Source organism: Rhinopithecus roxellana, chromosome 4 (assembly GCF_007565055.1).
Source record: "Rhinopithecus roxellana isolate Shanxi Qingling chromosome 4, ASM756505v1, whole genome shotgun sequence".
NCBI lineage: Eukaryota > Metazoa > Chordata > Mammalia > Primates > Cercopithecidae > Rhinopithecus > Rhinopithecus roxellana.
Genome location: NC_044552.1, coordinates 73,368,007 through 73,381,835, shown reverse-complemented (window position 1 = coordinate 73,381,835; position 13,829 = coordinate 73,368,007). Strand labels below are relative to the sequence as shown.

General features: G+C 41.3%; 1 protein-coding gene across 1 annotated transcript in view; it reads right to left on the bottom strand.

The window, feature by feature from the left end:
* AK9 (adenylate kinase 9) overlaps positions 1 to 13,829 on the bottom strand; it is a 184,121-nt gene that overhangs the window by 129,288 nt on the left and 41,004 nt on the right. Inside the window, exon 10 of the mRNA XM_030928725.1 lies at positions 10,741 to 10,839. Within this exon, the coding sequence (XP_030784585.1) occupies positions 10,741 to 10,839 (99 nt within the window). The remainder of the gene's footprint in view (positions 1 to 10,740; positions 10,840 to 13,829) is intronic.

Below are 13,829 nucleotides of genomic sequence, written 5' to 3'. Positions count from 1 at the left end.
TTCACTGCTAACACAGCAGTCTGCCGCGATCTATCCGCAAGGCAGCAGCAAGGCTGGGGGAGGGGCGCCCGCCATTGCTGAGGCTTAAGTAGGTAAACAAAGCCGCTGGGAAGCTCGAACTGGGTGGAGCTCACAGCAGCTCAAGGAAGCCTGCCTGTCTCTGTAGTCTCCACCTCTGGGGACAGCGCACAGCTGAAGACCAACAGGGGAAGTAGCGGGAGCCGGTGCAGACGCGAACGACTCTGTCTGACAGCTTTGGGGAGAGCCGTGGATCTCCCAACACGGAGGTTGAGATCTGAGAACGGACAGACTGCCTGCTCAGGTGTGTCTCTGACCCCTGAGTAGCCTAGCTGGGAGAAATCCCCCACTAGGGGCAGTCTGACACCCCACACCTCACAGGGTGGAGTACACCCCTGAGAGGAAACTTCCAAAGGAAGAATCAGACAGGTACACTCGCTGTTCAGCAATATTCTATCTTCGGCAACCTCTGCTGCTGATACCCAGGCAAACAGGGTCTGAAGTGGACCTCAAGCAATCTCCAACAGACCAACAGACAGTCCTTCTGACTGTCAGAAGGAAAACTATCAAACAGGAAGGACACCTATACCAAAACCCCATCAGTACGTCACCACCATCAAAGACCAGAGACAGATAAAACCACAAAGATGGGGAAGAAGCAGGGCAGAAAAGCTGGAAATTCAAAAAATAAGAGCGCATCTCCCCCTGCGAAGGAGCGCAGCCCATCGCCAGCAACGGATCAAAGCTGGTCAGAGAATGACTTGGACGAGAGGAGAGAAGAAGGCTTCAGTCCATCAAACTTATCAGAGCTAAAGGAGGAATTACGTACCCAGCGCAAAGAAACTAAAAATCTTGAAAAAAGAGTGGAAGAATTGACAGCTAGACTAATTAATGCAGAGAAGATCATAAACGAAATGACAGAGATGAAAACCATGACACGAGAAATACGTGACAAATGCACAAGCTTCAGTAACCGACTCGATCAACTGGAAGAAAGAGTATCAGCGATTGAAGATCAAATGAATGAAATGAAGCGAGAAGAGAAACCAAAAGAAAAAAAAAGAAAAAGAAATGAGCAAAGCCTGCAAGAAGTATGGGATTACGTAAAAAGACCAAATCTACGTCCGATTGGGGTGCCTGAAAGTGAGGGGGAAAATGGAACCAAGTTGGAAAACACTCTTCAGGATATCATCCAGGAGAACTTCCCCAACCTAGTAGGGCAGGACAACGTTCAAATTCAGGAAATACAGAGAACGCCACAAAGATACTCCTCCAGAAGAGCAACTCCAAGACACATCATTGCCAGATTCACCAAAGTTGAAATGAAGGAAAAAATCTTAAGGGCAGCCAGAGAGAAAGGTCGGGTTACCCACAAAGGGAAGCCCATCAGACTAACAGCAGATCTCTCAGCAGAAACTCTACAAGCCAGAAGAGAGTGGGGGCCAATATTCAACGTTCTTAAAGAAAAGAATTTTAAACCCAGAATTTCATATCCAGCCAAACTAAGTTTCATAAGTGAAGGAGAAATAAAATCCTTTACAGATAAGCAAATGCTTAGAGATTTTGTCACCACCAGGCCTGCCTTACAAGAGACCCTGAAGGAAGCCCTAAACATGGAAAGGAACAACCGGTACCAGCCATCACAAAAACATGCCAAAATGTAAAGACCATCGAGGCTAGGAAGAAACTGCATCGACTAACGAGCAAAATAACCAGTTAATATCATAATGGCAGGATCAAGTTCACACATAACAATATTAACCTTAAATGTTAATGGACTAAATGCTCCAATTAAAAGACACAGACTGGCAAACTGGATAAAGAGTCAAGACCCATCAGTCTGCTGTATTCAGGAGACCCATCTCACATGCAGAGACATACATAGGCTCAAAATAAAGGGATGGAGGAAGATCTACCAAGCAAATGGAGAACAAAAAAAAGCAGGGGTTGCAATCCTTGTCTCTGATAGAACAGACTTTAAACCATCAAAGATCAAAAGAGACAAAGAAGGCCATTACATAATGGTAAAGGGATCAATTCAACAGGAAGAGCTAACTCTCCTAAATATATATGCACCCAATACAGGAGCACACAGATTCATAAAGCAAGTCCTTAGAGACTTATAAAGAGACTTAGACTCCCATACAATAATAATGGGAGACTTCAACACTCTGCTGTCAACATTAGACAGATCAACGAGACAGAAAGTTAACAAGGATATCCAGGAATTGAACTCATCTCTGCACCAAGCGGACCTAATAGACATCTATAGAACTCTCCACCCCAAATCAACAGAATATACATTCTTCTCAGCACCACATCGCACTTATTCCAAAATTGACCACATAATTGGATGTAAAGCACTCCTCAGCAAATGTAAAAGAACAGAAATTATAACAAACTGTCTCTCAGACCACAGTGCAATCAAACTAGAACTCAGGACTAAGAAACTCAATCAAAACCGCTCAACTACATGGAAACTGAACAACCTGCTCCTGAATGACTACTGGGTACATAACGAAATGAAAGCGGAAATAAAGATGTTCTTTGAAACCAATGAGAACAAAGATACAACATACCAGAATCTCTGGGACACATTTAAAGCAGTGTGTAGAGGGAAATTTATAGCACTAAATGCCCACAAGAGAAAGCAGGAAAGATCTAAAATTGACACTCTAACATCACAATTAAAAGAACTAGAGAGGCAAGAGCAAACACATTCAAAAGCTAGCAGAAGGCAAGAAATAACTAAGATCAGAGCCGAACTGAAGGAGATAGAGACACAAAAAACCCTCCAAAAAATCAATGAATCCAGGAGTTGGTTTTTTGAAAAGATCAACAAAATTGACAGACCGCTAGCAAGGCTAATAAAGAAGAAAAGAGAGAGGAATCAAATAGATGCAATAAAAAATGATAAAGGGGATATCACCACTGACGCCACAGAAATACAAACTACCATCAGAGAATACTATAAACGCCTCTACGCAAATCAACTAGAAAATCTAGAAGAAATGGATAAATTCCTGGACACTTACACTCTCCCAAGGCTAAACCAGGAAGAAGTTGAATCCCTGAATAGACCAATAGCAGGCTCTGAAATTGAGGCAACAATTAATAGCCTACCCACCAAAAAAAGTCCAGGACCAGATGGATTCACAGCTGAATTCTACCAGAGGTACAAGGAGGAGCTGGTACCATTCCTTCTGAAACTATTCCAATCAATAGAAAAAGAGGGAATCCTCCCTAACTCATTTTATGAGGCCAACATCATCCTGATACCAAAGCCTGGCAGAGACACATCAAAAAAAGAGAATTTTAGACCAATATCCCTGATGAATATTGATGCAAAAATTCTCAATAAAATACTGGCAAACCGGATTCAGCAGCACATCAAAAAGCTTATCCACCATGATCAAGTGGGCTTCATCCCTGGGATGCAAGGCTGGTTCAACATTCGCAAATCAATAAACGTAATCCAGCATATAAACAGAACCAAAGACAAGAACTACATGATTGTCTCAATAGATGCAGAAAAGGCTTTTGACAAAATTCAACAGCCCTTCATGCTAAAAACGCTCAATAAATTCGGTACTGATGGAACGTACCTCAAAATAATAAGAGCTATTTATGACAAACCCACAGCTAATATCATACTGAATGGGCAAAAACTGGAAAAATTCCCTTTGAAAACTGGCACAAGACAGGGATGCCCTCTCTCACCACTCCTATTCAACACAGTGTTGGAAGTTCTGGCTAGGGCAATCAGGCAAGAGAAAGAAATCAAGGGTATCCAGTTAGGAAAAGAAGAAGTCAAATTGTCCCTGTTTGCAGATGACATGATTGTATATTTAGAAAACCCCATCGTCTCAGCCCAAAATCTCCTTAAGCTGATAAGCAACTTCAGCAAAGTCTCAGGATACAAAATTAATGTGCAGAAATCACAAGCATTCTTATACACCAGTAACAGACAAGCAGAGAGCCAAATCAGGAATGAACTTCCATTCACAATTGCTTCAAAGAGAATAAAATACCTAGGAATCCAGCTTACAAGGGATGTAAAGGACCTCTTCAAGGAGAACTACAAACCACTGCTCAGTGAAATAAAAGAGGACACAAACAAATGGAAGAACATACCATGCTCATGGATAGGAAGAATCAATATCGTGAAAATGGCCATACTCCCCAAGGTTATTTATAGATTCAATGCCATCCCCATCAAGCTACCAATGAGTTTCTTCACAGAATTGGAAAAAACTGCTTTAAAGTTCATATGGAACCAAAAAAGGGCCCGCATTGCCAAGACAATCCTAAGTCAAAAGAACAAAGCTGGAGGCATCACGCTACCTGACTTCAAACTATACTACAAGGCTACAGTCACCAAAACAGCATGGTACTGGTACCAAAACAGAGATATAGATCAATGGAACAGAACAGAGTCCTCAGAAATAATACCACACATCTACAGCCATCTGATCTTTGACAAACCTGAGAGAAACAAGAAATGGGGAAAGGATTCCCTATTTAATAAATGGTGCTGGGAAAATTGGCTAGCCATAAGTAGAAAGCTGAAACTGGATCCTTTCCTTACCCCTTATACGAAGATTAATTCAAGATGGATTAGAGACTTAAATGTTAGACCTAATACCATAAAAACCCTAGAAGAAAATCTAGGTAGTACCATTCAGGACATAGGCATGGGCAAGGACTTCATGTCTAAAACACCAAAAGCAACGGCAGCAAAAGCAAAAATTGACAAATGGGATCTAATTAAACTAAAGAGCTTTTGCACAGCAAAAGAAACTACCATGAGAGTGAACAGGCAACCTACAGAATGGGAGAAAATTTTTGCAACCTACTCATCTGACAAAGGGCTAATATCCAGAATCTACAAAGAACTCAAACAAATATACGAGAAAAAAACAAACAACCCCATCAAAAAGTGGGCAAAGGATATGAACAGACATTTCTCAAAAGAAGATATTCATACAGCCAACAGACACATGAAAAAATGCTCATCGTCACTCGCCATCAGAGAAATGCAAATCAAAACCACAATGAGATACCATCTCACACCAGTTAGAATGGCAATCATTAAAAAATCAGGAAACAACAGGTGTTGGAGAGGATGTGGAGAAATAGGAACACTTTTACACTGTTGGTGGGATTGTAAACTAGTTCAACCATTATGGAAAACAGTATGGCAATTCCTCAAGGATCTAGAACTAGATGTACCATATGACCCAGCCATCCCACTACTGGGTATATACCCAAAGGATTATAAATTATTCTACTACAAAGACACATGTACACGTATGTTTATTGCGGCACTATTCACAATAGCAAAGACTTGGAATCAACCCAAATGTCCATCTGTGACAGACTGGATTAAGAAAATGTGGCACATATACACCATGGAATACTATGCAGCCATAAAAAAGGATGAGTTTGCGTCCTTTGTAGGGACATGGATGCAGCTGGAAACCATCATTCTTAGCAAACTATCACAAGAACAGAAAACCAAACACCGCATGTTCTCACTCATAGGTGGGAACTGAACAATGAGATCACTTGGACTCGGGAAGGGGAACATCACGCACTGGGGCCTATCATGGGGAGGGGGGAGGGGGGAGGAGGGAGGGCTTGCATTGGGGAGTTATACAAGATATAAATGATGAATTGATGGGTGCTGACGAGTTGATGGGTGCAGCACACCAACATGGCATAAGTATACATATGTAACAAACCTGCACGTTATGCACATGTACCCTAGAACTTAAAGTATAATAAAAAAAAAAAAAAAAAAAAGAAAAGTTTTTTGGTATTTTTTCTTTTGTAGTCTGTGCCTTTGATGTCATATCCTATTTTGTTTTGTTTCACTTAATGACAAAGCCCTGCCTTAGAAATTCTGTTTTAACTGGCCTCGGCGTTGTTACGTTTAAAAAGCTTCCTAGATGACCCCATTTTGCAGTCAGGGCTGGGAATCACTGCTTTAAATATTCCCATTATATTGATTCTCTAAAAATCACCTGCCTTTAGCTGAAGATTATTCATCTAAAGTCCTTTAAAAACACAGGAACTTGTAGATGAATCAACTTTAATTAACCAGGCTCTTTTGGTGTCCCAAGAGTTAAAGTAGGGGTTCTCAGACTTAAGTGGGTACAGGAATTTGTTCTAGATTTTGTAAAAATACATAAATCACCTGCCTTTAGCTGAAGATTATTCATCTAAAGTCCTTTAAAAACACAGGAACTTGTAGATGAATCAACTTTAATTAACCAGGCTCTTTTGGTGTCCCAAGAGTTAAAGTAGGGGTTCTCAGACTTAAGTGGGTACAGGAATTTGTTCTAGATTTTGTAAAAATACATTTTCAGGTTCCATCTCCAGAGAGTCCGGTTCAATCAGTCTGGGATTCGGGCCTCAGGGATTTGTATTTGTAGTAAGCTTCCCAGGTGATTCTTTTGAGGTGGGCTTGACTGCCAGGTAGAAATGCTACTTAAGGGATATGAATAATGACTCCAGCATACACAGCCATATCTTTTTCCCTTTTATGAAAAAGGAGGCAGGTCCACCTAGTTAGTCATACAGCTTATGAACTACAACATTACACCTTTGCCTCATGCATGCAATGCTTTCTAAGGACAAACTTTCTGGCCAGAAATTTCTTGCAGGTTTTATAGATACTTTTTCTCTTTCCTTCAGTGACGACCTAGAACAGGAGGCCTCAGTACCCAGTTTATTTTTCCCAGCCTCTGTTCTGACCAAGCTCACTTTTCTTCCTCTTCAGCACCAGTTCATATTGCAGAGGTCCCAGCTCGTATTCCAGTTATGTGGACACACTGAGATCTTGTTATGATACGGGATAACAAAATGACCTCTTTCTTCAAAGATTTTAAAATTTGAATTATATCTATTTATGATCATGGCATATGTTTTGGGTTTTATCTTATTTTTATTTTTGAGACAGGGTCTTGCCCTATCACGTAGACTGGAGTGCAGTGGCACAATTATGGCTCACTGCAGCCTTAACCTCTAGGCTCAGCTGATCCCCCCATCTCAGCCTCTCAAATAGTTGGGATTATGGGCATGTGCTATCATGCCTGGTTAATTATTTTTTATTTTTTATTATACTTTAAGTTTTAGGGTACATGTGCACAACATGCAGGTTTATTACACATGTATACATGTGCCATGGTGGTTTGATGCACCCATCAACTTGTCATTTACATTAGGTATTTCTTCTAATGCTATCCCTCCTCCAGCCCCACACCCCATGACAGGCCCTGGTGTGTGATGTTCCGTGGCCTGTGTCTAAGTGTTCTCATTGTTCAGTTCCCACCTATGAGTGAGAACATGAGGTGTTTGTTTTCTGTCCTTGCCATAGTTTGCTCAGAATGATGGTTTTCAGCTGCATCCATGTCCCTACAAAGGACACGAAATCCTTTTTTATGGCTGCATAGTATTCCATGGTGCATATGTGCCACATTTTCTTAATCTGGTCTATCATTGATGGACATTTGAGTTGGTTCCAAGTCTTTGTTGTTGTGAATAGTGCCATAATAAACATACGTGTGCATGTGTCTTTACAGCAGCCTGATTTATAATCCTTTGGGTATATACCCAGTAATGGGATTGCTGGGTCAAATGGTACTTCTAGTTCTAGATCCTTGAGAAATCGCCACACTGTTTTCCACAATGGTTGAACTAGTTTACACTCCCACCAACAGTGTAAAACTGTTCCTATTTCTCCACATCCTCTCCAACACCTGTTGCTTCCTGACTTTCTAATGATTGCCATTCTAACTGGTGTGGTATCTCATTGTGGTTTTGATTTGCATTTCTCTGATGACCATTGATGATGAGCATTTTTTCATGTGTCTGTTGGCTGCAAAAATGTCTTCTTTTGAGAAGTGTCTGTTCATATCCTTTGTCCACTTTTTGATGGGGTTGTTTTTTTCTTGTAAATTTGTTTAAGTTCTTTGTAGATTCTGGATATTAGTCCTTTGTCAGATGTGAAGATTGCAATACTTTTCTCCCATTCTGTAGGTTGCCTGCACACTCTGATGGTAGTTTCTTCTTCTGTGCAGAAGCTCTTTAATTAGATCCCATTTCTCTATTTTGGTTTGTGTTGCCGTTGCTTTTGGTGTTTTAGTCATGAAGTCCTTGCCCATGCCTATGTCCTGAATGGTATTGCCTAGGTTTGCTTCTAGGGTTTTTTTTTTTTTTTTTTTTTTTTGAGGCGGAGTCTCGCTCTGTCGCCTGGGCTGGAGTGCAGTGGCCCGATCTCAGCTCACTGCAAGCTCCGCCTCCCGGGTTTACGCCATTCTCCTGCCTCAGCCTCCCGAGTAGCTGGGACTACAGGCGCCCGCCACCTCGCCCGGCTAGTTTTTGTATTTTTAGTAGAGACGGGGTTTCACCGTGTTAGCCGGGGTTTCACCGTGTTAGCCAGGATGGTCTCGATCTCCTGACCTCGTGATCCGCCCGTCTCGGCCTCCCAAAGTGCTGGGATTACAGGCTTGAGCCACCGCGCCCGGCCGCTTCTAGGGTTTTTATGGTTTTAGGTCTAACATGTAAGTCTTTAATCCATCTTGAATTAATTTTTGTATAAGGTGTAAGGAAGGGATCCAGTTTCAGCTTTCTACATATGGCTAGCCAGTCTTCCCAGCACCATTTATTATTATTATTTATTTTATTTTATTATTATTATTATACTTTAAGTTCTAGAGTACATGTGCATAATGTGCAGGTTTGTTACATATGTATACTTGTGCCATGTTGGTGTGCTGCACCCATCAATTCGTCAGCACCCATCAACTCGTCATTTACATCAGGTATAACTCCCAATGCAATCCCTCCCCCCTCCCCCGCCATGATAGGCCCTGGTGTGTGATGTTCCCCTTCCCGAGTCCAAGTGATCTTATTGTTCAGTTCCCACCTATGAGTGAGAACATGCGGCCCAGCACCATTTATTAAATAGGGAATCCTTTCCCCATTTCTTGTTTTTGTCAGGTTTGTCAAAGATCAGATAGTTGTAGATGTTTGGTGTTATTTCTGAGGCCTCTGTTCTGATCCATTGGTCTATATCTCTGTTTGGGTACCAGTACCATGCTGTTTTGGTTACTGTGTCCTTGTAGTATCGTTTGAAGTCAGTTAGCGTGATGTCTCCAGCTTTGTTCTTTTTGCTTAGGATTGCCTTGGCAATGCGGGCTCTTTTTTGGTTCCATATGAACCAAAACTGTGTTGCCTCATAATTCAATCTCAGACTGCTGTGCTAGCAGTGAGCAAGGCTCCATAGGCACGGGACCTGCTGAGACAGGCGCGGAATAGTAACTCCTAGTCTGCTGTTTGCTAAGACTGTTGGAAAAGCGCAGTATTTCCGGGGGGAGTGTCCCGTTTTTCCCAGGTACAGTCTGTCACAGCTTCCCTTGGCTAGGAAAGGGAAATTCCCTGACCCCTTGTGCTTCCCGGGTGAAGCGACGCCCTGCCCTGCTTTGGCTCACCCTCTGTGGGCTGCACCTCCTGTCTAACCAGTCCCAGTGAGATGAACCAGGTACCTCAGTTGGAAATGCAGAAATCACCCATCTTCTGCATCCATCCCGCTGGGAGCTGCAGACTGGAGGTGTTTCTATTTGGCCATCTTGGAACCCCGCCCCAAGTTTTTTTTTTATTTTTTGTAGGACCGGAGTCTTGCTATGTCCCAGACTGGTCTCAAACTCCTGGGGCTCAAGCGATCCTTCCATTTCAGCCTCCCAAAGTGCTAGCATTACAGGCATGAGCCATTGTGCCCAGCCCTGGTATCCGTTTTTAAAAATAATTTCTACTCATATAGGTGAAACTGAACTTCTCAGAATAGATCAAATCCTCCAATTAAAACTCCCTGTGGCACTTTTGGCAATTGGCAGTTATAATTTGATACCCATCACATACGTAGCACATCAGTGTCAGGAACACATTAGTTACTTAAAAAAATTTGGTTGAATGATTAAAGAAATAGAGTTAAGAACTTTTATGTCTTCACTTTCTTTGGTGCTGCAAATTTTTAAACTGAACTTGGATTTCTTTCTTTTTCATTGTTCCTACATTTAATCGTTATGATTTTCTTTGTTTTAAAATTTGTGTTGTGTCTAATGTCTAAAAGGATATCATGCTAATATTACAGCTTATTCCCAGAAACCAAATCCATTTTTATAAAAGAATACAAATTAAGGCCACAATGTACATATATATGAATATTATGTATATATGAATATATATGAATAAATATATATTTACATAGATGAATATTTATTTACATAGATGAATATATATTTACATAGGTGAATAAATATATATGAATAAATAAATATATGAATATATATTATATATATATATTTTTTGAGATAGTATCTGGCTCTGGTGCTCAGGCTGGAGTGCAATGGCATGATCATGGCTCACTGTAGCCTTAACCTCCTGGGCTCAAGCAATCCTCCCGTCTCAGCTCCTGGGTAGCTGAGACTACAGGTGCATACCACCACACCTGGCTAATCTTTTATTTCTTTTCTTTTTCTTTCTTTCTTTCTTTCTTTTTTTTTTTTTTTTTAGGATGGGTGCTCACTAGGTTGTCCAGGCTGGTCTCAGACTCCTGGGCTCCAGCGATCCTCCCATGGGATTACAGGTGTGAGCCACTGCACCCTGCCCACAACATACATTGAAAACTAGACTTTCAAACAGTTCCATATAACTTACATTTTCCATTGTGTCATTAATTTCTTCCTCTGCACCCTGAAGTTTGGTTATAACAGCTGCTCTTTTTAGGTTCAGATATTTAAGTCGACTCATAACAATCTAGATTTAAAGAACAGATATTTAACTACATTGGCATCTGAATATCTCAAATATTCTGAAACAGTGATGGGCTTATGAGTCAAGCCCATGCTCCCCCTGACTCTGGGTTGAATCCTTGCTTGCTTCATCTGGCTTCTGGCTGTTTGCTGACAATCCTTGGTATGTCTTGGCTTGTATATGCATCACTCCAATCTCTGCCTCTGTTGTCACAGAGCCATCTTCTCCCTGTGTGTCTGAGTCTCTTCTCCTAATCTATAGGCAAAGACCTTATTTCCAAATAAGGTCACATTCACAGGTATTGGACTTCAGGGTTTCAACATATGTTTTTGAGGACACATTTCAACTGATAACAGTCTGCCCTGCCCTCTGGTCCCCAGATATTCATGTTCTTAGAGGTCTTGGTCTCTGGGACCTCTTCAGGCAAAGGGATGATTGCCATATGAAGATGGAGGCAGATATTGGAGTTATGCTGCCATAAGTCAAGAAATGCCAGTAGCTACCAGAAGCTGGAAGAAACAAAAATAGAGTCTCCCCAAGAGCCTTTGGAAGGAGCATGGCCCTGCCAACACTTTGATTTTGGACTTTTAGCCTCCATAACTGTGAGAGAATACATTTCTGTTGTTTTAAGCCACCAGTTTGTGACACTTTGGTATGGCAACCCCAGGAAATTAATGCAGACACTTCGTGGAAGAATCTGGAAAAAATAAGAGTCCAGCACATAGATCATGAGATTGGAAATAGTGAGACAGCCAAAATCCTGATGGTGTGTGGTAGCCTGTGATAGATTGTGTTACAATGCAACCTTCACTGGTTAGTTCCCTAATTCATTCTGGGTGGAGTACACTTCCTCATTCCAATAATGTCGAGCTTCTCCATGTAGCCTGCTCTGCCATGGAACGTAGGTGGAAGTGCAGAGTACCAGCTCCTATGGGGGCCTTCACAAGCTTGGCAAGTTCCAGTCAGACGCCTTGGAGCTTCTGCCTTCTACCTTGAGGAAAGTGTGTCCCAGGTAGTAAAAAGTGGTAGAATTCTGGCCATATTTTGAAGGAGAAGCCTGCTGTATATGCTGGTGAATGGGATGTGGGATGTGAGAAAAAAAAGTCAAGGAAAGCAACTGGCTGGGTGGTTTTTGCATTTACTGAAAAAGGAGAATGGTGGGAGAAGCACATTGGGGGTAGGGTGGTGGTGGTGAAGTTCTATCTTGCACACTTAAATCCAAAATGACTAGTAGACATCCAATTGGAAAAACAGCAGTTGGGCAGCCATTAAGTATACAAGTGTGGAATTCAGGGGAAAGATCTGATATAGTATCATGAATTTAAGAGATGTCAGTGGTGAGATGATATCTAAAGCTACTGACTGAATGAAGTCTCTTAACAAGTGAGGGTAAACAGAGAAGAGCTCATGCCTTGTGAATTCTGTTCTTACAACTCACCTTGCAACACTGCAGGTTAGAGAATTGGAGTGTGCAGTGAGGTGTAATGAAAATATTGTGGTGTGGGGCCCAGGAAGCCAAGGAAAGAAGGGTGCAGAAAAAAAGAAGTGATCTGTTGTGTCAAATGCTGGTTCTATTAAAGATTGAATCAGATGAAGACTGAAAAATGAGCAGTGGCTTTGGTCATGAGATCACAGGTCATCTTGGCAAGAGCATGTCTCAAGTGAGGAGCTTCTCCCTGAGCTGGCTCCACCACTAGCATGCACTGTTACCGTGTTGCCACCAATCAGATCAAGCCAGAAATATCGGCATTATCTTTGACTTTTCTCTCTCCCTTAATTCCCATATTAAGTTGCTCATCAAGTCCTGTCAAGTAGATTTCTTAAATGTCTCTCAGATCTGTCCTTTTCTGTCCATTCCTGTGGTCACTACCCTAGGTTAGGCCACTATCTCATACCTGATTGATGGCAAAAGCCAAAACTAGTTTTCCTACCACCAATTTGATTCTCCTTTTGTTTTATACTCACGTGGAATGGTGTGATCTTTCTCAAACAGAAATAGGATCATTTGTGCTTTATGGCTTAAAACCTTTTCCTGACTGCCTATTCCCTCATATTGAGGTCTAAACTCCTAACTACAGTTTACAAGGTCTTTCTTGGTGCAATCCCTTCTAATTTCTAGTCGTGGCTCTATTCCACCCCTCCTACCCAATCCTCCTATGTTCCAGTCCTACATTCAGTTCTTACAACTCACTATGCTCTTTCTGGCCTCTGGGGCCTTGACACAGACTCTTTCCTCAGCATAGAACACTGTCCCACTTCCCTCACCTACCCTTGTCTTCAAGGTCTAGTTCTTACTAGTCCTTTACGTTTCTATTTAAACATAGTTTCAGACTGGTGGTCCTCCTTACTAGATTAGGTTTTGTCTTTATGCCATGAACTCCTATAATACCATGCATGTGTATCCCTGACTATAACAAAACTGCTCTCTAGAGATTTATTTTTCCCAACATATTGGATACTGCATGAGCAGAGAGACGTGTGAACCCTTCTGCCTCCTTCCTATCTTTATCCCTAGAGCCCATTATAATGCCAGACACTTATTTGGCATTTAAGAAATAATGACTACATTTTTGTATTATTGAATTATTTTTGTAAAACATTTTTGGGTTCCAATTTCTCTGCATCCTCACTAACACTTTTTATTTTCTGTTTTGTGTTTGTTTGTTTGTTTTTACTTTAGTCATCCTAGAAGGTAAAAGGGGTTCCCCATTATGGTTTTGACCTGCCTTTCCCTAATGACTAACGATGTTCAGCATCTTCTTGTGTGCTTTTGGTTACCATTGCTTTTACTTTTCTGTGAGGCACCTTTTGACAGAGATTTTAAATTCGAATGTAGTTTTGATTTTTAAATGGACAGATGAATAAACAGAGCATCAAAATTTTAAGTGTCAAGACAAATTGTTCAAAGATAAATGGTGTTTAAATATAAACATACTTCTGTTTATTAAAAGAAGTACAATACTGTCAATAGCTTTTAAATTTTCCACACTGTG